Below are 25,838 nucleotides of genomic sequence, written 5' to 3' on the forward strand. Positions count from 1 at the left end.
TATACCCTTCTTTTGCAAAGTGTGCGGTGGAGATGCAATTACAGCAAAACTGCGGATCTCATGTACGTTCCTCAAAGGCGTGTGAAGATATGCTAGTGTTTACACTAAGGAAACATAGCATGTACGACCCAAGAGTGAAACACAAAGACTTAGACAGAGACAAGCAAAATTCAAACCCTAAATGCAAAATGCAAAAACGCAAAATGCAAAATGCAAAATGCAAACAGAAAACTCAAAACTCAAACACAGAGAGAAGAAACTTTGAATTGAATGAATACTGTAAATTAATGTAAAAGTGTATAGAATGCCCAAGGATAGAGCAGTGGAGTATCGGAGAGTGATGTCCACTGGAGACGGATCTCATGTGTTGTGATCACTAGTCAGAGTGTGGAAGATGAGGAAAACACCAAACGTTTATCACCAAATAGTCAAAAGATAGAGGCGACTATAGGGATAATGCTAGGAGCAGAGGGCTGTAGCAGGAAGCTGTAAAAGCAGCAATGGAGCTGCCGCTTGGAGGAGGAAGACCATAACTAGGTGTTGCTTGCAAAGAGGAGGACCAAATGCAAGCTTAAAAAGGTTGCTTGGAGGAGTGGAGGGTTGCCACGTGATGCCTAGGATTGTAGAGTCCAAATGCAAGCAGCAAGAGGGGTTGGTGACGACGGGGATGTTGAATGCAACCAAGTGTGGGGCACTAGACAGTGGGCAATAGCAATGGATGAAGGCACTAGGCGCTGGAGGAGTTGTGGAAGGAGTAGCAGCAGTCTCGAAGGATAGACTGCCATGTGGATGAAGGTTGATGCTTGAAATTTGTATAAAAAAACAAATTGAATGGTGGGTAGCATGTCTATTTATATATGTAAAAGGGTGTCCCAAAAATTAGGATTTTGGGCTCTCTCGAACTGCATATCAAATTTGCAATTGTTATCTTACTAAGTGAGTCCAAGTAGTCATCCTAGAGATTAGTTGCCTAGTTGCCTACCAAGCTCTACAAAGGTGGATGGAACCTTTGTTTTTTTTTGGGTGGTTTGGTTGGAAAGTAAATTTTATGGGTGGCGGCCGATTAAGTAACTCATGACCTAGAAGACATGAGTGGGGATGGTATACCTAATCTGTTGCAAAATAGTGTAAGGTTATCCATCTACTCAAGGATGTCAATGATGAGGAAAATGTGATGAAGTATTAGGAAAAGAAGGATGGTGGTGTAATTTGCCGGTGGAAATAGCTTATGATCCATTTAGTGGTACTCTGTACAATGGGATGCATAGTATGCTACATATTGACGAATGCTTATGCAACATGTGCCACTTGGACAATGTCCCTTGTGGGGAAGTTGTTCATTCATCCAAGTGTCCTAGCACAAAGATGATGAAATCATGCAATGTATAGGGGAGGGTACAACAAGGGAGGGAGGGGAAGGTTGGTGTTGAAGACAAGTGCTGAAACTTTAAGAATACCAAGAAGGATAGGAATCCCCTCTTGGTTTGAATGTTGATGCCGAATAAGGAAAAGGAGCTTGATGATGTCGGTCTTTGTGTGGTGCCGAGAACCATGTGGATGAAGATGATGAAGCATCCCTATTGAAAGAGCAAGGATAGAATACACCACCATGATAGCATCAAGAGAGTGAAAGGGATGCAAGAGACGCGGGAGAGAAGAGCACACACAATGTAGGTGCTGTCAACAATGTTATGACAGCCTTATTGCACTTTCATATATATATATGAATAAAGAATAGGCGGTCACAGTATACACGGGCAGGCCCAGAGGCCTTTTACCCCAACAACCTCCCACTAAAAGGCCAATGTGGTTGGGGAGTGAAAACAAAGGAAAGAAAAGAAAAGACAAGGTGAGGAATCATGGCATCTCACCCAATGTCCAATCGGAAAGCGAGCTGTGCAAGAAGTGTCGGGAACCTTTGCAGAAGAAAAGTCAAGTATCCTCGAGTCCATGACATCCAGGAGATAAGCGATCCCGCAGCTCCATACAATGGAGCAATCCAAGAATGCGTCTCATGAAGCAAGCACAACTCATCAGTGCACGGTTGTAAAGCATCAGAGTCGCGCATAGCATCAGTGTGGCGCATACAAGATAACGAAGAGTAGTCAAACTCTCCAGAGTCAATCACTGAAAGAGAGCCAACATCCCAGACAGTCGTCCAACAGGGTCTCAAGACTACATGTGGCCTTAGCGAAGCGGAAGATTGACATATGGCTGGCTGTCCAGCGTGCAAAACTACAACAAAACGGCTCTCATGAGCCTGCAAGGTGTCTAGAAATTGACCACCAACATCTTGACCCTGACTGCTATGCATAGCTATGTCATCTGGGCCAATAAGTGCCTCATTTTCAGCATAAACAGCTTGCTGTAATGGCACTCTCGCTGCTGTAAAATCAGCCATAAAGCATACTGAACGCTCATCAAGAGGCTTGAGAGGTGTTTGCGTCTCATAGAAGACACCATGACGACTGCGTATGACCTGCTGGACATCCAAATCCCATAATCTATAGGCCTTAAAGTCACCATCTCCATAACCAAGGAGGATACATCTACGTGACATAGGCTCATGTGGCATACGTACAGATGCCTGGCAACCAAACATCCTCAAGTAATCATAGGAGGGCTGCATGCCACTCCATGCCTCATGGGGTGTAATACCATCCAAGGTCAAGCACGGCGTCCTGTTAACCAAATAGATTGCCGTTATAAGGGCCTCAGCCCAAAAGCCATAAGACAACCCAGCTGTGGTAAGTGTAGAAGCAACCTGTGCTTGTAAGGTTAGACACATGCCATGAGCAATCCCATAATACCGTGGGCACAAGAAATCAATGCCATACTGCTAATAAGAGGTCTGAAAGCTGGGAGAGAGAGAATGACTCTCATAATCCATTTGCAAGCATCTAGGCCTGCTATCAACAGAATCCATAAACCGGTCAAGCATAACTGCAACGTCCTCAATCTGCACCAAGGGAAAAGCACAAAGTCGGTGGGTAGCATGATCAACAAAGGTCACAAAGTACGACGCTCCACCAAGTGAGTGGGAAGGCATAGGTCCATATACTGCACAGTGGACAAGATCTAGAGGAGAATGGCTTGTACGATTGCCATAAGCCAAGGGGGCTTTGGAAGGACCAAGGGTACAATCAGGGCAAGCATTAAGATCTGTAAGTGACATAGGAGGCAACAATGAGTCGGAACGAGACAAGATGTCCATCTCTTTGTGGTGCATATGGCCTAGGCGATAATGCCATAACAATGCATGTGGTATTCGGATAACTGCAACCAATAATCTCCCACATGAGAGACATGCAAGGGGTAATGAGAACCAACTCTAGAACCTCTGGCCAAAACCAAGCAACCACGACAGATCTTCCATGACCTATCCTGAAGAGAAATAGTATATCCTGCATTATGCAACTGACTGACAGGAATCAAGCTCTTACTGAGCATGGGAACATGTAAAACATCCATGAGTATAAGAGAAGTTCCATCAGGCAAAGCTAGGTATATATCCCCTGTACCGACAATAGCATAAGACTGCTCAAGGCCCAAATCAATACATCCGTCAACCTCTGTGTAAGAAGAGAACCATGCTCTATGAGGGGTAACATGACAAGATGCCATAGAGTCCAAAAGCCAATCAAACACATAGGCCTGATCACTGAGCAAGTAAGCTGTAGGGAAACAAGATGACAGGAGTACATGCTCAACTGCATCATCATGGGTAACATGTACCTCACACTAGTAAGAGTGGTAACACCTGCTACATCTGCTGTATTTTTGACTCTTTGCTCATGTCCAGTCCGTCTCTGTCTCTGCTGCTCTCTAATCCATCTAAAGCATTTTCTTTGAACATGCCCAAGCTTCCCACAATGGAAGCAAACAACATCTGAAGTAGAAGAACCTGTAGAAGACGACAAGGAATCCAAGTCATCATGAATAGGGCTATCCATAGCATCCACGGAGCTCAAGCAGTCGAGGGCTGTCCCAACATAGGGAACTTGTTCATAAAGACAATCATCTGCTAGTACATCAGTGGTAGAAGCATGCTGCAAATGCTCATGAAACCTCAATGGATGGGAGGACATAAAGGCATCAATTAAGGATGCAAAAGCTCCCACATGAAGAAGAGTCGTAGCCAATTGCATGACATAACCATCCACAGTACAGTAAAGCATAAGACATATGTCATAAGAGCATATGATATTCAGCCATGAAATCAGCCCATAACCATATGTATACGCATAGCTCTGCAGTACATCATGCCACCTAGGAATATCCGAGTCAAGTAAAGACCGACAAGTGGCAAAGCATCCTGCAAGAGTCAAGCTCCAGGAGAAGCCGGAACATTTATACAACAACATCCAAATAAGTGGCTCTGTAAGGTATACAACAGTAGACCATGTGCATAGATGGGTAAGCATACATAGCATCTGCTCTCTAACATGGACGGGCAACAGTAGCCCAACTAACATAGAAGCTAGACAACAGAGAAGTAAGACAGCCATCATTGTAAATCCCAAGCACTATCCAAGTCTAGTGATCAGTAAATATCCCGCATATCAAATGCAAACGAGCAATCACAGCTCAATAGGCAATTGCCAAAACAAGGTAGCAGTCACTGCTCAATACCTGTAAGTGCATCCAAGTAATTGCCAAGATCCATAATTGGAGCATCAAATTCCATATAGCATCCGAGGTCGTAACGGAAAAAGCCAAGTCATAACGGAAAAAGCTGAGTCAATGTCCAACTGCTCAAGGGGATACTCAAATGAGTGTCGAGATGAGGCTCAAACAACTACCATCCACAACCAACCAAAAGCATTCACCAAGACATCATAACCCGCACTGGGTAGTCTAAGCATAAACCATGTCATGACAGTGAAATGCCTGTTGCAAGGAAGTGACAATGAACCATAAAATCGAGCTCTAATCTCAGCTCAAAACAATTTCGGAGCATAGAAGAACCATGTGGCATCATCCAAATGTGTGAATACATCAACCCAAGTAGCCGGGAGCACCCCGTACGCAATAGGCATAACCTGGCAAATCATTAAATAGCTTCAGCCCTGAAGTTTCCAGCAGCATATAACCTCTGTAAATTGAGCAAATCAGTGCTCAATCCAAGCTTAAATCCATAGGCAAACCATAGGCATACATTCCCATATGTATAGGCACCAACTGGGCATAATCAGGCATCAAATGTTAGGACCTGTAAGCGTAAAATTGAAGTAACAGGTGGCTGCCCTGTTTTGGACAGATCTGGGACTATTCAAAACAGTCAATGGCTGAGCTAAATCAGGTCCAAATGCGTTTCACATAAGAGGCATAACATCCATAAGTGATCCGGTATCAATAGACATCAGTAGAAGCATCACATAAGCCATAGTCATACAAATACATGCTGTCTCAGACCTGAAATCTGTTGTAGAATATTCTGTCATGAGAATTTGGCAAATCCGACATCACCATCGTGTTCGGAGCGTGCCAAAACGCCAACTTAGACTTTTACCTTGCCTGAATCGGGTTTCAAATGCCCGAGATATGACAAAAAGAGTGATTTTTGAGCCATTTTTGCAAACATGCACAAATAAAACGTGAGCATGCTGCTGTACTTGAGGGGCCAAATCAAGGTGGATAGGGGATAAGCAAGAGCCCAATGAGAGCCTACAATAGGCCTACACAAGCCTAGGACAAGTCCAAGCAAAAGGTGAAGAGAACAAGCTTCAATGATGGAAGCTATGGCTGCCTCTTCATGAAACCCTATTGTTCATGTCAAAGAATGACTGAGAATTGAGTGAGAAGCAAGCTCTCATACCTCGTGTAGATGCCGGGGAAGGCTCGGAAGCGCTCGCGAAGGACCTGCTCTGATACTAGTTGAAAGGGATGCAGGAGACGCAGGAGAGAAGAGCACACACAATGTAGGTGCTGTCAACAATGTTATGACAGCCTTATTGCACTTTCATATATATATGAATAAAGAATGGTTGGTCACAGTGTACACGGGCAGGCCCAGAGGCCTTTTACCCCAACAGAGAGATGCTTCACGATTTGTTGCAGGAGGGGAAGCATCCATGTTGATAGAAGAGCAAAACTCCAAGGAGATGGAACCATGAAAGGAGTGGTGCAAGTCTGCATATGAGCCCTACATTGAAATACAAAACCTTGCAAAAGAGATCATAATCTGCGATGAGTAGTGACGTGTTTAAAAAAAACCCCTTGAAAATAAAGGAAAGCAAAGCTAAGTGCAATGCATTAAGTATGTAAGTATGCGACGGAAGTCTAAAAAGGGAAAGGCTAATTCTGTATCCACCATCAGGTATGGCGAGGTGGAGAAATGGTTTTAGAAGGTAGGAATGGATGTGTAAAGTGCAATAGGTGAGCCATTAGCAGACCAATCAGCTAATCCTTTAGGAGTAGTGAATGAGATAGGCTGCTTAGGGTATCCGTGTGCCACATGTCGAGTAGCCATGTGGTAGATGAAGTAGCGGCAGGAGGAGTAGTCCCAATGGATTGGCCAACCCAAGTGGAGGTAGTTGCATCAGTCTGTTGTGGTTTTTTAGGTGGAAGACCCTAGGCCTTGGTATGACACTCGTCCACATGGCCCAATCTTTGGCAATGTGTGTAAAACTTGTTTTTCTTAGGAATTTGCTGCCCAAGGGGTTGTGTTTCTTTGGTTTTATTTAAGAAAGGGATGCTACCCTTGTTTTGGCTTGCCTTTGTATCTTGCGAGTTCTTGCCATTGTTGGTTTTTCCTCTCGAAGAAGAGATAACCAATCCTCTTTCCTTTGAATAGATGTGTGTGGAGGACTTCTTGTGGACTTGATCGTGCAATATTGTGTAATTTAAGAACTAGTACTTAAACTTGTAGAAGATCAGTAATCTAGGTAGTGAGATAATGTGTTGGATAAAATAGAAGTATTTGTTGGGCAACTTGTTTAAGTAGAATGTGATGTGATCGTCGTTTGACTTTGGGGAGCTAGTAGTAGCAAACTCAATGAGTAATCGTTGATATTCGGCGAACTTGACTTTTAGATCATCCCCTTCCTTAATGGAAAACTCCTTGGCGATCTTGTGCCGCATAGCGGTCAATGAATTGACTCCAATGCTTAAATGCGAGGGGAAAATGTTGTCAGTGGGAGTGGAATTCAGGAAGCAATCTTTGCACTAGCTCAACATTAGCCATGGCATTACAGGCTCTCCGGTAATGGATGTGTTCAAGGTGAGCTAATTGAGGGTTTGACATAGACTCGGTACCAACGACGAGGTCCCAAAGTCCCTAAGATTCAAGCACTTGTTGCATGAAGTTCGAGCAAGTAGTGCAATTTGATCCGTTAAAATGAGTCTTATTTGTAAAGGCATTCTTGGCCATTGCAACATGAGTGATAGTGCTAGGAGATAGAGGTTAGAGGTGTGTAATGGGTATAGTGGGGGTAAGGTGGGGGAGTGGAGTACACTTGGGAAGCAATTCTAGAGTGCTGACCATGCATACGAGAAGTGTGCAGAGTGGTTCCAAATGTGGGCATGGGCAGATTGGGTATGGGCATGGCAATTGCATGAGGAGCCCAAGGTAGAGAGATAGGGATACTGGGAGCAGAGGATTGAAATCTCTCCATAAGAGTAACCCAAGGGATGTGTAACAACAGTCCATAAGAAGTGGTTGGATATCCTTGTGTCTAAAAGGTGTGGGGGAGGGGTTGTGAGTATGTGGGGGTAGTGAGGGGGATGCCCATCACAACTTTCCCAGAGGGTAAGGATGTTGTGAGTATGCGGGGATAGTGAGGGCGATGCCCATCACAACTGTCCTAGAGGGTAAGGATGTGGTAAAGTGGGGTATGCGGAAGGTACAATGTTAAAGGGTGGCATTCCCCTTAATGATGCACCAAGAGGTGGAGTGAATGAAGGGTAGGTAGATGGTGGGATGGGGAATGAGAAAGTTCTAGGAGTTGAGATGGGAGATCCAACCCCTAGTGTGCTTTGAGCGAAAGTTTAGTGTAATCCAAGTTTTAGAATGAAGATGTTAGTAGATCAGAAGATGAAGAAGCTAGTGGTGGGATAGGAGGGAGTTGAGAAGTTTGGTTTATGTGCTTAAATGAAACAGATGGTAGATGTATACCTGATGAAGGGTATTTGCATCGAGAGCCTCTTCTATTAAAGTTAACACATTGAAAACCGTTTGGATCTTGTATACCAAAAGTAGAAACAGAAGAGGGTTTTGGCTCATACGACTCAAAAGGGTTATATGGAGCTGACACAATTCCTAACTATGATAAAGGAGATGGATCGCCAGATGCTCTAAATGTCATGGTCCCTCCAAGATCAGGGAGATGGCCAGTCTTATCAATCAGTCCAAATGAAGTAGTAGTACTCATTGAAGGGGTGTAAACTTGATGCGTAGGTACTTCTCAAACTCTTCATCTGTAAGGTGACTAAAACAAGAAGAAGAAGGTGGTAAAGGTGAAGGTGTGTCTAGCTGCTCCTCGAGACCATAATGCCTTCTTAGAGCTTCAAATGATGGAGAAGCCTGATAGGGCGTCATAGGATCTGTAGAAGAAGGTGCTTGAGACATTATGAGTCAGAATTGAGTTGTGTGTGAGTCTCGTACAAAGACTAGCCTCCACAATCGCCACAGGATACTCTTTAAAAGAGCATTGGCTTTGATACCATGTGAAGATATGCTAGGGTTTACATTAAGGAAACACATGTACGACCAAGATTGAAACACAAAGACTCAGATAGAGACAATCAAAACTCAAATCCTAAATGCAAAACGCAAAACTCAAACACAGAGAGAAAAAACTCAGAAGTGAATCAATGCTGTAAATGAATGTAACAGTGTACAGAATGTCGAAGGGTAGAGCAATGAAGTGTTAGAGAGAGATGTCCATCGGAGAGAGATCCTAAGTGTTGTGTCCACTAGTTGGAGTGTTAGAGAGTGATGACCACCGGAGACAGATCCTAAGTGTTGTGACCACTAGTTGGAGTGTGGAAGGCAAGGAAAACACCAAACACTGATCACCAGCTAGTCAGAAAACAGAGGTGACAGTAAGGATGATGCGAGGAGTAGAGAGTGGTAGCAAGAAGTTGTAAACACAGCAATAGAGCTGCCGCTTGTAGAAGGAAGACCATAACTAGTTGTTGTCTGCAAAGGGGAGGGCCAAATGCAAGCTCTAGAAGGTTGCCTGGAGGAGTGGAGGGCTGCCATGTGATGCTTGGGATTGTAGAATCCAAATGCAAGCAACAAGAGGGGTTGGCAATGACGGAGATGTTGAATGCAGCTAAGTGTGGGGCACCAAACAGTAGATTGTAGCAATGGATGAAGATGACAAGCACTAGAGGAGCTGTGGAAGGATTGACAATAGTCGTGAAGGATTGACTACCATGTGGGTGAAGGCTAATGATTGAAGTTTGCAAAAAAAAAAAAAAAAAAAAAGAGGCTGAATGGTCGGCAACCTGTCTATTTATATATGTGGAAGGGTGCTCCAAAAATTAGGGTTTTGGGGGCACTGGAACTTGCTTGAATCGTGCACTAAATTTTCATTTTTCATTAATTAAGCTTATTTTGGGATTACTTAAAGAAGCTAATTAGCTGTGAAGCGTGTTTTAGATCAACAAGGTGGCCGTAAACATTTTGCCTCAATCTTTGCAAGGTCTATATGAATGCGATTAGTCAACCCTATATGCCCCCAAAAGGGGATCTTGTGCAAGAAAAATTCACTCTTCTTTTGATAACGGGTCTTTGCTTATGCAACTCATTTGAACACAATGTCCAAATGCTTTCTATGCTCTCTCTCATTCTTTGAGTAGACAAATCATGCCACTAAAGAAGGTGCCCATTAATCCTCTTTGTGGCCTGAAGATGTGATCCATAATTTGATTAAAAGTGGTAGGAGCATTCGTAAGTCCAAAAGGTATAAGAAGAAACTCATACAATGCAAAAGATGACTTGAAAGCTATCTTAGGCACATCCTTTGGTCTAATGCATGTTTGATGATACCCACTTTTCAAATCTATACGATTGAATTTGGCTGGCCCTTGCAATCTATCCATATCATTATTAATCTGAGGGATCGGAAATGAAACTAGCCTTCCTTTTGTGGATAGGTGGTAATTCCTTGATTACAATCTAGCTACAATAGCAACATTGATTACAAAACTGAGAAATGCAAATTGACTTACAATCTTGGCAATGGACATCCCGTGGGCCCCAAAATTGACGCCCTTTTTGGTATTTCTTTAACTTAATTGAAGAAGAAGTTGATGTATAATGGAATTTTCCCAATCCCTTTCGGTATTCCAACTTTCCTTGTTGTCCAAAATGACCAGCAACATTTCAAGCTGATTTGCCCATTGATTCATGTCGTTAATTGGCCTTCATCCGCTTTGATGGAGATGGAGAATGCCCCAATTTCATTGATTTGCTGGTCCCTCCACTTGAATTTGACTAGAAATAGCTCAATCCTGTTGAATCTAAGTCTTGGAGCTTCCAATTTTTGGCACGCTTTCCAAGGCTGATACTAAACCCTAATTTTTGCTTGCAGATTAGGGTTTACAGCAGAGAATTCTGAAATTTCTGAGCCTCTAATGATCTCAATGCTGTGATTTTTGGAGCAAGGTTGTAGAAAGGCTGGGAGATGAGGGAGAATCTTGAGAGAGAAAATTCAGACTTTCTTCGCGAAGAACTGAAGAAAATTAGTCATTTACTATTAATGCTTTGTCTCAACAGCCTTTAGATGCTGTCACTTGCTATTGATTTGTCTTTCCCAGCCCTTGGCTGCCTTAGAAGGTTCTCCAATGGATGCAGATCAGACCAGCAGCATCTCCTCTCTCTTGGTAGCTAGTTGAATGTACTAAAAATGACTCTCACTAGGCTCTAAAGACGTTTTTTAATCTTGCATGGGCATTTCTAGCATTATCCATAATTAAATATTAATTTTTAGTCTTTAAATATTGAAAATTAATCTAATAATTATTTCAGTGTGCAGAAAAATAATCTGACTAGCCAATAATTAAATTGGCCAAGCAACTTTCATTTTCAAGTGTCTTTACGCAATCTTTCACCATCAAATTAGTGTTAGGTACCATTTAATGTCACTTTTCTAATGTCACCAACTAACACTTATGGTCAAATGAATGACCTAGGCCAAGAACTGGCACCACATACCACTAAGTACATGTGTGGCATAACTTATAGCAACTTTTGCCTTTGACATCCCGTGATTTTCTTGGGTCTTGGGCTCGTAAATTTACTCTAATCCCAATTACACTTTACATGTGCAACATTTACTTTACCATATGATTAAAAATTAATCGACATGTTAAGTGAGGTTTCAAAAATACATGTCCTCGTGATAAGAAATTGATTCTTTATCATGATATTATTCAAATCATGATAGTCAATGCACATACGCCATGAACCATCCTTTTTTTGCACCAAAAGTACTAGAGAACAAAAGCGAGATGAGTTGGGTTGAATCAGTCCTTTTTCCAACAGCTCGTTCATCTGACTCATTATCTTCTCTTGTTGGGCTGCACTTACCTTGTAGAGTGGCTTATTAGGTGGGCTACTTGTAGCGACAAGATCTATGCCATGACCTTCTGGCCTTTTAGGCGGTAGCTGTTGCGGGAGTGACTGAGAGAAGCAATCATACATTTTTAGAAATAAAATGTGATCCTTCTCTAACTTTGACACGTTTCCAACATTTTCATCATCAATCTTATCCTTAGTAAAAACCAAACGCTAAAAGGTGATTTTTCATTACTTTGGAAATGGCAACACTGATACAATAGGGACAGATTGCCCTTTCAACTTTACATTCGAAAGTATAGGTCTTGTCCTTTTGCTGAATAGTGGTAGCTTTACCATGTGAATTAATCATTGCATGCACACGATGGCACCAAGGCATACCAAGCAAGACATCACAACCCTCAAGTGGAGCAATAAAGAACTCTTTGTTGTCCACATATCCTTGAATGTGCAAATGAAGCTGTCCAATGAGCAGTGTGATAGGCTTTGCATGACCCTTGCATGTCATATCGACTTCTCCGATGGATTTCATCTCATTCTCTTTGATGACTAGATGGGTTGGCATGTCTATAGAGATAATCAAGCATGCTGATCTCTGATTTTACCCCCCTCTTTGCATAACTTAGTAGCATCATCATTGGGCTGATCACTAACAACGTTTGGCATCAATCCAACTGATATTTTGGGCTTCTTACCCTTGGGATCTCCTTGATTTTTGATTTTTCACCTTGTTGCCTATTGGGACAGTCCTTAGCCATGTGACCCTCTTGTTCACAAACAAAGCATTCATTTGCAACCCTTAATTCCATATGCTGCACAATTGATTTCCGGCCCTTGCTGTTTTGGCCTCTTTTCAAGCTGATTTTCAGATTTATCTCTTTTCTTAACCTTTGACAACTTCCTATTCGGCTTCTCCCCACTTTTTGGGAAGCTTGAAACTTTCCCATGCAGCAATACATCATTTGTAATTGCATTCTCTATAAGTTGAGACACTAGACACCATGGATTTGATGGTGAAATCCTTGATTTCCTTAGGCAGCCCACATACATACTTTTCCACTTGCTCATGAAGACGAACTTGATGATAAGAAGTTACTGGTAGCAAGGCATCCCAAAACTTCTTATATACTGTTTTAAGTTCTTGCATTGTGTTGCATCAAGTTTTTTCCAAGCTATTATGATGTGCATTGCAAATTACTGGTCATGCAAACATTTGCTTGAATTGTACCCATGTTGATGGTGCTCTACCTTGCATTAAGAGTGTAGACCACTATTGCAATGCAATCCCCTTCAAGAAAGCGGCTGTCTTTCAAATCTTAGAGGATTTGGTGAAGTTTCCCCCCAAATAGGCTGCATCAAACTTCTGAATAAAAGGCAAGGCTTTCAGCCTATTTTGTGCACCACTTAAGTACTCAAACTTCACCCCTTTTCCACCCTCATCATAGTCTTTTGCCACCCCTCGGGGAGTCAAGTTGTCATACACTAGTTGTTGCAAAAAGGGTGCATTTGTTGTATTTGTATCATGGCCAACACCAAAAGAACTTTTGCATGACCAACACTTATTCCTTGAGCCCCATAAGCATTTGGGGGGTTTAGATGCATTAGCAAACATGTCACTTTGTGCCCCAGTCATCATGCCAATGCTGTTATACATAGAGTTATGTATATTACCAGCCATACTCGAATACAATGAGCCTTGCACACAATCCGTTGGTCGCTGCATGCTATAAGGAGTTGTGCTATACATTCTCGTATGTGGTCCCCAACCTACTAGAGCATGGAAAATAGTGTCACTATCAATGTATCTTGGTTGCTCCATAATTGCATGCATACTCGGATGTCTGAAACCCATTGGATTGGCACTACCAAGATGGCCTTGCATTTGGGTATCCAATCCCATTGGTATCCCCAACCTTGGGTGCATCTTCAGGTTGTTGTGGCTGTTCTTTGGAAGCTTCTTGCTACCCAAAAGCCTTTGAAGATGACATCTTCTTCTTGCCCTTGATGTCCTTTTTGGGAGAATTTAAAAATCTCTCAAACTTGGATTATTGGCCAATTGAACAAAGGTGTTAGTTGTTACCTTCAACCGAGCCTTGAATTGGTCATCATATTCTTCATCTCCTTGCTGGTCATTAGCATCTTGTGGCCTTGAAGGACTTGCTTCTTGGTCAACAACCACATTTTCTCTTTGCTGTCCATACTGTAAGCTTGTTCCAAGATTAGGCATTGCATTGTCCCCTTCATTATGTGCATTTTCAGAATGAGATGCATCATCATTGCTTGATCCCATCTCACTTTAAGGTGACATACTTGCTGTAAATGAAAAGCTGAACACAATCTTTGTACTTGAGCAAAACTTCTAGCCTTCAATTAGGTGTCTTGGGCCCACCAAGTCAAGGGATTTGATGGTATCCTAGCAATGGAACCATGAAACCAGCCTTCTTCCTCGGATAAGGTGGTACTAACTTGATTTAACACTATTTACAATAAGTAATTAATCCACATAAATTGAAATGCACACTTTACTACCTTAATCTTGGACAATGGACAACATGTTGGCCCTAAAGCCCCAAAGCCGACGTCCCTTGCAATATATCTTTAGCTTTTATTGCAAATGGATGGAGTATAACTGAGATTCTTTGATTCCCTTCTCTAATCCAAGTGCCTCTTGTTGTCAAAATTGACCAACAAGCCTTCAGACCAATTTGCCCTTTGGTTTGCTTGGGGGATTGGACTTCACCTTGCTCTTTGCGAGACAAATTTAGCCCCAAATTGACATTGGCTGGTTGGCCTCTTGAATCTCCTTGAAATTCTTTAATTTTAGCTATTAGAATTCAAGTCACAGATCCTAAATTCTGAGCATGTATCCCAATGTGGCTGTCAATTCCTAATTTGTGTTGTAAATTAGGATGTACAACAGAGATTTTCCAATATCTCAACCTTTGATGACTCAAATTGGAGGAAAATGGTGAGGGGAGTTGAGAAATGGCTTTAGGATAAGAGAGAACGTCAAAGAGAAATTTCAGACTTCCATCATGAGAAAATGGAAGAAACTTGTCGTTGCATTGTCTAGATAGCCATAAAAGCCATCTTCACTGATGGAACATATCGAATACGATGTTATTTGGTTGAAATAGCCCTCAAGTTGCTGTCACCTATTGTTGTAGTCTCTTTAGGGCATCACCATCTCTTGGAAGATCTGTTGCTGGTTGGAAATGGCATGTCAATTGTTATAGCAGCTATGGTAGTTCTCTCTCTCTCTGCTTGCGCAAGGCTATAATCCCCCCCCTAACTCCCCCCCCCCCCCCCCAAAAAAAAAAAAAGCGAAAAAAAGAGAGGAAAAAAAAGTCCTTCCCACTTGCATGGGCAAGTTTTGCCAAGTAGCAACCTTCTAATCCCATTTTCTAGCATTATCTAGCTTATTAAATTAATTTTCAGTATACTAATTTTGAAAATTACTTTAATAATTATTTTAGTGCAAAAAAAATCCCACTAGTCAATAATTAAATTGGCTAGGTTAATTTGTCTCCCAAGTGTCCCTGAGCAGTTGTTGACACCTAGATTGGTATTGATTAATTAATTAATGACTAGTCTCTAATGTCACCATTGACATTAGAAGCCAATAAATTGGTGTAGGCCCAAATTCGACATTGGGTACCACCTAATATCTATCAAGTGTAACTTAATTACGACTTTTGCCTTTGGCACTAATATCTTGGGGCCCTAGTTCCCACACTCTGAAATAATTAACTTGTACCTGACATATGAAAGGCATATCAATACATTTGATTAACTTTTAATCAAATGCTAAGCAAAACAATAAAATTTCACATTGTCGTGACACTAGCTCCATCTTGTCCTAAATGTGCTCTACTTGTCCCTTTGCCAGTCTTTGTAGAAAGCATGGCTAGTTTGACTGCCCTGTTAGTACTTGTGTGTCGCTAGATTGAACGCCACCTATCCTAGCCTCGTTGCAACCTATGATTTACATGACTTGATGCGTTGTACGCCACACAACCTGCCTGAACATGTTGACTACTGCAAAAAGCACTATTGCTTCATCTGTCTTGTGTCTCTATAATGCCATGCACCACGTCTTTAGCTACCCTATCAAGGTCGACCTATCGGATAAGCTTGGTTAAGGTTTGATCAAACCTTGATGAGGTTAAAGTTAAACTTTTGTTTTTGGAGGCAATTTGTATGGAAAATTTGGAGCTTTTAGATTTTGTGCATGAATTTTCCCAAATTTTATTGGCAAGATTTGGGGCTTTTTGTGTTGGAGTCCTTTGACATCCTATTTAGCCCTCCAACAATGCATCCAAGATTGCCTTTACCATTGGGGAAAAAAAAACCTTGCCAAGCGACCAATGATTGGTGTCGTCATTGCAAATGATTGACATCAAGGGGGGATTTGAATCCCATCAAATTTTCTGAAAATTGATTATAGTATTAAACAATTAAAAGAAAGTAAAGTTAAAAAGTATGTAATTGGAATTAGACATTCGCCATGTAAACATGTGCTAAGACCATTCTATCACTTATTTAATAAATGTGTGGGTCCTATGCTTGGATTTTAATTAAAAAAGAGTTGAACTTTTTTAAAAATTCGATTCTTTGAGAAGCTATGTTTCAAGGAGGTCACAACCACTTTTTGCATGATCTCTGAGTTGAGCATGAAAGCTGTACTTGGGTATTTTCCCTTTGGTTATGTGTCCAATGCCTTTGACCCATGGTAGCTTTTGTTTAGCCTTTGAGCCATGCACATGCCCCTTTAAACCATGTTCTACTTCGGGTCTGTGAGCTTGTTAGTAGACTATGTCAAGACCATGCTATGTTGCATCTCTCTCGTTTATGTATCTCCTCTTTAGAATCCATTGTATGGGATTAGACATTGCCTCTATTCGAGGTAAGACCCTTTAATATTTCCTTTCTTTATATTTTGTGTCATGGGCTTAGTTACCCATGACTGAAGGAGGATTTGTTAGCTGTATACTACTCCCCATGTAGACACACATCAGTGTGCGTTTGCATGTGAACATGCCTTAGTGTATGTAAGGTTAGAGAGAATGCATTAATTCCTCACAAATGCCACGAGCTATATTAATGACACTAGGGCTGCTTGGCATTTTAATGCTGTTTACTGGACAAAACTCATGATGTAGCTTTATTCTAAGGTGGAAACTTTCAATTTAATGAAAGCTTCACATTAGGTGTACACTTGTCCACTGCATGCTTGATGTCAAATCCTTCACTATTGGTGCAATCATCACCATGCCAAGAGCTAAAGTACCCAAATTAGAATTCATTTTAATTATAAATCTTAGAGGAGGTTTGATTAAATAAGGAGTTCTTTCACATTTCTCATTCTAGTGACTTCGACATTCTTTGTGTTTTATGTGTAGTGCTATCTTCAATTTGTGGGGTGCTAGGAGTGTGGTGGGTATAGTTTCTCTCTCATGTACGGAGGTGCTATAAAGAATATCTGATATGCATGGTCTGCTGCTATTTTGATTGTTTTGCTAGAGATGGTAAAGCTCTGGACATCTGGTGTCAATGCTGGTGATCCAATCAGTAATCCACTCCACTAGCACCCTTTTTATTGTTTCAATATCTGAGAGCATCCAACCATGCCCAATGAGACAACAAACCACTGTACATCACTAGTCCATGAGCACATCCCAAAGCAAGAAAACATGTCTTGTATTCTATCACTTCTCCTTTATTCAAGGTTGACCTTTGTATCCCAACGTCCTCAGCTGACAACTCATGATATTTGGGTTCTTTTGCGTCAAATGAGAGTTGTAAATCTCTCTAATTGAAACTCCTTCATGTTGGAGAGAGAGAGAGAGAGAGGCTATCTCCTAAGTTAATTTTTATATTTTCTGTAGGTGGATCATTATTTCTATTTGATCGTAAGGCTCTACGGTATTTTCGCAAGGATGGCCATAATTGGAGGAAGAAGAAGGATGGAAAGACTGTTAGAGAGGCCCACGAAAGGCTAAAAGTAAGCTGTTACATGGAAATCCGCAGACCTATAGTTAACATGAGTTTTTCAAGATGATATGTTTAATTCTTTTGTCTTTTTGAACTAGAGTGCCATAGCTTGACTCTGACCTGAACATGGTGATTTAATGCTAACTTTAAAGTAAATTTAGCACTGTTTGTAAAGAAGCTTGGTCCTTTCAGGCTGGAAGCGTTGAAGTTCTACACTGCTACTATGCACATGGGGAAGAGAATGAGAACTTTCAACGCCGAAGTTATTGGATGCTAGAGTATTTTTCATCTCTTCTATCACTTTTGTTTGAAGTTGATAGTCTGCAATGTGCATTTCATTAAAACTGCTTTGTTTTCTTTCAGTGCCCACGAGCACATTGTTCTTGTTCACTATCGAGAAGTTAAAGAGGTATTGCTCTCTTAAACTTTAGTTCAACTTTCTGATGTACTTTTTAAGCTTTCATTGCAAGCTTTAGGGGCTGCCTTTCTTTTGTCAAGTGCTATTTAAAACAGCAAACAAAGGCTAGAACGGGGTCCAAGGTTGTTCTATGGTCTTGATGGGCCTCTCTTTGTTGTTTTTGGATTCAGGGGAACAGGAGCGGTACGCGCTCTCCAAACAGTTATTCAGTGGATGGAGGGTCTGTTGGGAACTCGCGTGGTGTTGTTACCTCTTCTGCTCAAACCTCACCCCTTGTCTCACCACGTGCCTCAAGCCCCAACAGTGCGGATTGGAATGGTCGCACACATTCACCAGAAAATGATGAGCCTGAGTCAAGTGATGACACAGATCAGCACCGTTTGCGAGAATCAGAGCATAATGGAATTATTAGGTCAGGAGGGGCACCTATGGCTAATGCTAGACACCTTCAGTCTTCTGCATCTTTCTCTGCAGCAAATCAAAATGGACCCAATTATGTAAAGCAGCACGCTCACACTCACCCTACCTTTCCCAATGGGAATGGAACATCTGCAATCAACCATATGATGCAAACAGCTGAGGGGTTACCTTTAAAGCAGGACAATAGAACCTTAATACCACCAGGTGGTGTTGATCTGTTAGAGTTTGCTGAGCTAATAAAGCAAGGCAAACATTGGGAAGGGCACGCAAATAGCAGAATTCATGACCAGAGGACTGGAGCTTTATCAGATTGGTCAAATGTACTCCGGCAGCAACAAGACAGGCAGAGTACTATGATCGTACCTGGTCCTTACGGACAGAGAGATCAAAAGCTGATGATGAATGAGACATCTTTGTTTAATATGCTTGATGCACAGTCACGACAATCTTTCACACCAGGGCTTACAGAAGCAGAATCTATACAAGTTCTTCCTGAGGTTGTTGCAAAACTCACAGCATTGAAATTTTGCTGAGATATTTGTTTCAAATTGTAGACAATGCTGGCAGTTATATCTAAGGGGAAAACTTGAATGTACATCTATTCATAAGTAGGTACATGTTATCGTATTTTCATTTGGTATGTAAGTAGCATGTTCAGCCTTGTTTTGTTTGTAATTCATGACGCTTGTCCTTTCACCTCATTAGGATTCTTTGGTCTGCTAGTATCTATTGCTGGAAAACTCCTTTGGGTACTTGATTTAGATATCTCATTGGATTTTTGGACTGTAAATATGAGCTCATTGTCTTTTTGATTATATGTGCAGATCATTAACAGGCAAAACTCTTATAGTGTTCCATGGAGTACTGTTTTGGAACATTTGAATGATAGTGGGGGTGTGCAAAATGGTACTCTTTGCAATGAGCTTTTACAAACAGCACAAGATCCTCAGCTTCAGTTTTCTCAAACCTTTCCGGGATCTGAGCAGTTGTTCCCTTTCCAACAAGAGCCAGTCAGGTTTGACGGTTCAGAGAACAAAGATTTGCCTCAGTATTCACATGTTTTTAGAGATTTCCAAGCTGATACCCCTTCTCAGCGTGAAGAACAAGAAACTTTTAAGAAGCTTGATAGTTTCAACAGATGGATAAGTGAAGAGATTGGAGCTGATACCGAAAACTCGCTTTTGCCAGTATCATCAGATTCTGCGACATACTGGGCTAGTGCACTAGAGGACCACAATGGCATTGAAATTTCTAACTTGGCACAGCAGATGCAGCTAGATGGTGGTTTACTGCCCTTTTTACAACATGACCAATACTTTACGATATCAGATTTTTCACCCAACGTTGCCACTTGTACTGTTGAAACTAAGGTTGGTTACTGTTCATTTTTAAGATACCTTGCTTAGTGAATACCATTAATATCTTCTATGAGAGGTCTCAAAGTTGTCATGTTACTTGATTAGCAACACCTCCTTAGTGTTAAAAATTTTGAGAGTCCACCAGACTAGGCCAACTTGTGTAGGCTGTGTGGGTTTGCATATCTCTACTAACCTAAGCACCATTGAGGTCACCTAATCTAGTTATGGTTGGGAAGACTGGTCAAAAAAGTCAATTATATGTAAACACGTGTGCACTTTACTAACATTAGGACAGGTGATACATGGAGGTGAGAGATGAACCAATACATTACAAGCAGCAGGAAAAATTACAGCCTGCAGCAAGCTCTACTCTTTTGTCTCAGGCCTTTGTGTGTGGTTGCCTTGTCTTAATTTAATAGATGCTTATTTTTAGCTGCTGTTTCATCTTGTTGTGTGTTACTTTTCTCACTCATGTAGTTTATTGTCTAATGCTTCTGTCGTATGTTCAGGGTCTGAATCAAAAAAAGTTTATCCATACACCATCTCTGTTTGATTCCTGAACTATCACACTTGTTTGGCGGAAATAAGTTGAGAACAGTGTGTACACTACCTTTAATTATTGAATCCATGTTTTCTACCGTATACTTCATCTATCCTTCCTTAACTGATGATTTCCCCCCACAAAAATCCATGTTTATTTGCATAAGCTTCAGTTTCACTGAATAATGGCAAGCACACTGCAAAATCTGTGGTTCCTCATCAGCTTCTGCATTTTCCACTCTCGTGATTATGGAAACTGCTCTTTCATTTGTACTATATGTCTTCGTTCACAAATTTCCCTTCAACAATGTATATGAAGCCGATGTCTTTTCCTCTTCAATGCATCTTAGCATCCACATCTTCCTCTTGTTTTCTGTGTAAACATCTATTTGTCTTCTGCATAAACCTCTCTTTGTTTTGTGTGTTCAACTCAATCCAAGATCATTCTTAGTTCTATTCATTTGGTGGTTTGTGTTCAATCTCTTCTTGCTTCTCAGCTAGTCTGTCAGTATAGTGTCAGATTCTGTAATTTTTAAATGCTAATTCACTTCATGCTGAGATGCATCGATACAACTCAATTCTCTATTTGGTTTGGTGAAATTGTAGTGCCTGAGCCTGCTGTAACGACTGAAATATGAATATATAGAATTCCAACGGGAAAGATGATGATACGATAAGGGCGATTTAAAATATCGTGATGTCTTCTTACAGTAGCTCTTTTTTGCAGGTGCTTGTTATTGGAAACTTCACAAATGCAGTAAAAGATCCTTCGGAGTACAATTGGGCCTGTATGTTTGGGGATATTGAGGTCCCTGCAGAATTGTTGCAGCCGGGGGTCTTACGGTGCAATTCTCCCCCTCATGCACCTGGAAAAGTCCATTTCTATGTCACACGAAGTGATAGGGTCCCTTGTAGTGACATTCATGAATTTGAATATCATGCTGAGGTTTCTGCACCAGAAGTGTCTGGTGAAGCCCTTGAACGTGGACCTTTGAATAAAAGAGACATGCTGTTCCAAATTCGTCTGGCCTGCATGTTGTCACCGACTTCTTCATGTGACAGTTGCAGCTCTGATGAAACAAGTTGTTTGATTACTGACTTGAACTCTTTGAATGTTCATGAGGAATGGGAACAAATGGAAGACCAATTAACAGAGTCAGGCTCTTTATCACAAAGCTTAAAGGAGCAGCTTATTCAGAAATTGTTGAAGGAAAAACTGCACCTTTGGCTTAGGAAAAGGGCATCAGGTGGTGGAAAAGGTGCATCAGTTCTTGATGAACATGGATTGGGAGTCTTACACATGGGAGCTGCACTTGGTTATACTTGGATTATTTCACCAACATTGGCTGCTGGGGTGAATATAAACTTCAGAGATTCACGGGGTTGGACTGCTCTTCATTGGGCTGCACATTGTGGCAGGCAAGTATGTTCATGTTCATGAGTTTGTACTCCCTTATAAAACGGTTGATACTTTTCATGCATCTCAGCCATATTGAGAAGTACGAATAGAACTATTAAGGTCTGCATACCAAATGTGCAAGCGAAAGAGCAGATGCCATTTGTTGCTTGCAGATAGGTGTACACTTCTCCACTGAACACGCCAAATTTCTAGAGAAGCATGCAATTCTGCATAATGTCTGTCTGTCTGCTCTGTTTTTTGGTCTTTATACGTTTCTTGATTTTTCGTTTTTAATGAACAGGGAGGCAATGGTTGTAGCACTTCTTGCTGCTGGTGCAGCTCCAGGATTAAAAACAGATCCCACTACAAAATTCCCAGATGGACAAACTCCTGCTGATTTGGCTTCCATTGAACGGCACAAGGGGATTGCGGGTTACCTTGCAGAGTCATCACTCACTAGCCATCTTTCATTATTGACATTAAAGCCAAATATGGATGGTAACATGTCTGGAGCTCATTTAGGTGAACTAGCTGTAGAAACAGTTTCAGAAAGGACTGTTGTGGAGCCCTCCCATGGTCAATCTCAAGATCAACTGTCCTTGCAAGATTCACTTGCTGCTGTGCGAAATGCCGCACAAGCAGCAGCTCGAATCCAAACAGCCTTTCGTGTGCATTCTTTTAGAAAGAAGCAGGAATCCCTCATCCTCCAGGAGGACGAATATGGAATTTCAAATGAAGAGGCTCGATACATTGTTGCTGCACAAAGATCAAACAGAAGTGGTCTAAGCTATGAGGATGATGAAATCTCTCAATCTGCTGCCATAAGAATACAACAGAAATTTCGTGGTTGGAAAGGCCGCAAAGAGTATCTTTTGTTTCGTCAGCACGTTGTCAAGATACAGGTTTGACATTTATGCTTGTTTCAAATTTCTAATTTGCACTGATCAGCATGAGCTAGTACTGAGTATTTGGTGTTTTGTGCAGGCTCATTTTAGAGGGCATCAGGTTCGGAAACAGTACAAGAAGATATTGTGGTCAGTTGGAATAGTTGAGAAAGCCATTTTGAGATGGCGAAGAAAAGGAAAGGGTTTACGGGGATTTTGTGCCGATGGGACAACACAAAATGGTGATGATGACTTTTTAAAAGCTGGAAGAAAACAGATAGAGGTAGGACTAGAAAAAGCTCTTGCAAGAGTACAGTCTATGGTGAGGTCTCCAGAAGCCAGAGAACAGTATCGAAGGCTGGTGGAGGGATATCAGAAGACTAAGGTAATGTATCTGTGTTACGTTATTAATGAGTGCAGTTTGCTTTACCTTGTTTTCTTTGTTACAATAGCACAAAAATTCTCCAAAACAAGTTCTATTTTGGCATGCCTCTTAATCCTTCTCTATGGTGTCTTATGGTTTTTTTGCTTTTATACACTCTTGCTATTTTCAATTGGTGCTTGTTGGCAAAGCTTCTGATATCAGCTTGTGATTCCATGATACTGAGAGTTCGTTTGGTTCTGTGCAGTCACATTTTGAAGGGGAGTCTTACAATACATCACCCAGTAGAGAGGATTTGGCAATGCTATGAAACACCTTAGCATTTGAAAATATTGTTGCAAAATTTCACTAACCCGATGGAGTCACTTTACGTAATGTAAATTTACCAGCAACCGTATCTAGCCGGTAGTGATGTATCATACCGTAGATTTCAGGCTTTGTATGAAACAACTCACTATTCTCCGGAGGCATTCATTTTCAACAATTTTCCTCATATAGGTTTATATTCTAACATAGCAGGATTGACTTTGAAACAACTCTTCCCAGGTGTGAAGTGGAAGAGTTCTGTTACTGACAGGCTTAAATTGGCTCGTTTATGCCCACTTGAACATGACATATGGAAGAGTTCTATACCAACCTCAAACTTACACATGCTGCTCTACCTATCAGACACAAGGACATGCAGAGACTACATTTGGAAAGATCTGCTGTGCCTATGTGGCACCACTGTATATAATCCCAAGTATGATGAAAGGCTGGAAGGGCAAAGTTACATAGACGGCCAGATTGTGTGATTTCTCATTTATGAAGAAAGTGATCCTTACATTCAGGGATTGGTTATTCCGTTTTGTAGTTGCAAAAACTAGTTAATGTTTAGAGAATCCCAAATATTTCAGTGTACATAACAGAAAGTGGAATTCCTGCATCTGTCGAAATTATATTTACCTTTACAAAATGAGTTTTAATGTTGTGATCCTATTATGTGAGTGGTTGTCAGACCAGTTTCTTCAAATGTCTAGGCAATGTGGGTGTAGAATCAGCTCATACTCCTAGGAGGGTACAAAAATATATGATGTGCAGTGCAGTGTTTGCCATTTCACGGTAGAGAGAAACAAATACATTTGAGTCTTCAAGGTGGGTTAGACACGCACTGGAGGGAGTGGAATAGATTAAGTTGTAGAGAACATTGTCTCATCGGTGATACAATCGAGAGGAATAAAGATATATGTTTGTACGCAAGATTTGTCGCGAGGTTTAAGTCCTTGGGTTGATCACATTGTTTGTTGCATATTGTCAGTGGCAATCTCGAGGAATAAACTAGTGTTTCTACCTTAAAAGACATGCAAAAATGGACCAGGTTGTTCTACATCAGTGAAACTCACTTTCAACTACTACTGTAATGACCAGACAACGTTTGATGGTTGTGTCACATATTGAACGTTTTTAGCTTTAACAGTGTGACATTTGGCATTTTTATATGGTTGATACATTCAGATTGTGTCAGTGTTCATTTTGACAATCATGCTCCAAACACTGATGTCTTCTTTTTACTTACTACATCTGTAAACATGTGATCTGATTTGCCAAAACCAATTAATTGTTTCCATGCTGGATCATTACTCTTTATAACCACATTTTAGTCTTTACAATTTCAATAGCACAAACAGCAAATGTTTGGTCTTCTGGATTATCCTTGTCAATATTTAAGATGTGTGGGCAGTTGTGTCTTGCTACTTTGTGTACTTGCTGGAACATTGCACATTGGAGAGAGTGGCCTTTGGGCTTGGAAGCCAACTGTTTCTGGAAGTATGTCTGTCTAATTTGGGGGTATGTAATGTAATGATGCCTTCTGTATGTCTGGTGCATCTGTTGAATCTTGTAAATCTTTGCATTTTAAAGCATTTCATGTTCTATTTTATTATTGAGGAATGCAATGATGCCTAGGGTACATTTGGCATAACTCTTTTCATGGACTTGTATCAATGATTTGTTTGCAGGACTTGTGAAATCTATCGTTTCAGTTTATTCTTGCAAATAATAGCTTTTGGGTGGGCATTACAAGCTTGAAGTCGCCAATACATTGTTTCCATCAGTTTCCTCGTTGTCAGATGATTGTAAATGAGCTTCAAATTGCATTTTCACATGCAATAAATAATTGTTAAAGTTGGTGGTAAATGGTACCATAGGTTTCATCACTTGCACGTATTTACTTTTGCTCACAAACTTGCATGGAATCATTGTTATGGTTTATTGTTATCCAAAGCGAAGTCCTTAATGTGATTATAGGAGAGCTAGTTGAAATGTAAAACCTTAATAAAACTAGATGTAATAAGTTTTTTAAGCGACAATGGAAATGTAGAACAAAATTCACGTTTGATAACATAAGAAGATCAATATGATTGTTAAAAATGATAGAGCTAAAGTAATGCTGATCTAGGATGCTAGAAAATGGTGAGAGAGAGAGAGAGAGAGAGAGAGAGAGGATATCCTAATGTTTGCTAACGGCCAAGGTCTATCAGACCATGATTTACAACTATTTATAGCATGGTACAACTCTTTGGAAAGTGGTAATAATCAAAAGCTAAAAGTTGAAATAAAATCCTTGAAGCTATCATATGGGCAATGAAGGTATTGATATCCAAGAGGTTGGTATACATAGCATGACATAGGTTTACATAACACAAGTAGATCACAACAATAGAAGATTGATTACAAATTGGTTAAGCATAGGGATGACATGAAGATTCATATCATCCTAAGAAAGTTGTTGCATGTCATAGGGTCACCCTTGTTCGATGTGAAGAATTTGGAGGGATTGGTTGATGTTTAAATTGGGCAAGTTGAATCCTATGGTACCATTTAAGACAAGTTTATTATTTGGTTTTGAAGTCAAATTGGCACACATCTTATATGACA

The 25,838-nt window shown here is 40.9% G+C and overlaps 1 protein-coding gene across 3 annotated transcripts in view; it reads left to right on the forward strand.

The window, feature by feature from the left end:
- Nucleotides 1-23,268, forward strand: part of LOC148039845 (calmodulin-binding transcription activator 3-like) — a 51,749-nt gene extending 28,481 nt beyond the window's left edge. Inside the window, exons 3-12 of one of the 3 annotated variants that reach the window (XM_087694516.1) lie at nt 17,051-17,098; nt 17,416-17,531; nt 17,714-17,799; nt 17,885-17,930; nt 18,110-18,856; nt 19,184-19,729; nt 20,985-21,680; nt 21,962-22,558; nt 22,641-22,925; nt 23,170-23,268. In XM_087694516.1, the coding sequence (XP_087550642.1) occupies nt 17,051-17,098; nt 17,416-17,531; nt 17,714-17,799; nt 17,885-17,930; nt 18,110-18,856; nt 19,184-19,729; nt 20,985-21,680; nt 21,962-22,558; nt 22,641-22,925; nt 23,170-23,232 (3,230 nt within the window). In that variant the 3' untranslated portion in view covers nt 23,233-23,268. Of the gene's footprint in view, nt 1-17,050; nt 17,099-17,179; nt 17,256-17,415; nt 17,532-17,713; nt 17,800-17,884; nt 17,931-18,109; nt 18,857-19,183; nt 19,730-20,984; nt 21,681-21,961; nt 22,559-22,640; nt 22,926-23,169 lie in introns of those variants that run through there. The other 2 variants (XM_087694534.1, XM_087694525.1) reach the window with 2 other exon arrangements.
- The last annotated feature ends 2,570 nt before the right edge of the window (nt 23,269-25,838 follow it).

The sequence above is a fragment of the Lygodium microphyllum genome, chromosome 2 (assembly GCF_053477565.2).
Source record: "Lygodium microphyllum isolate KBCC chromosome 2, Lygodium_microphyllum_v1.1.10, whole genome shotgun sequence".
Classification (NCBI taxonomy): domain Eukaryota; kingdom Viridiplantae; phylum Streptophyta; class Polypodiopsida; order Schizaeales; family Lygodiaceae; genus Lygodium; species Lygodium microphyllum.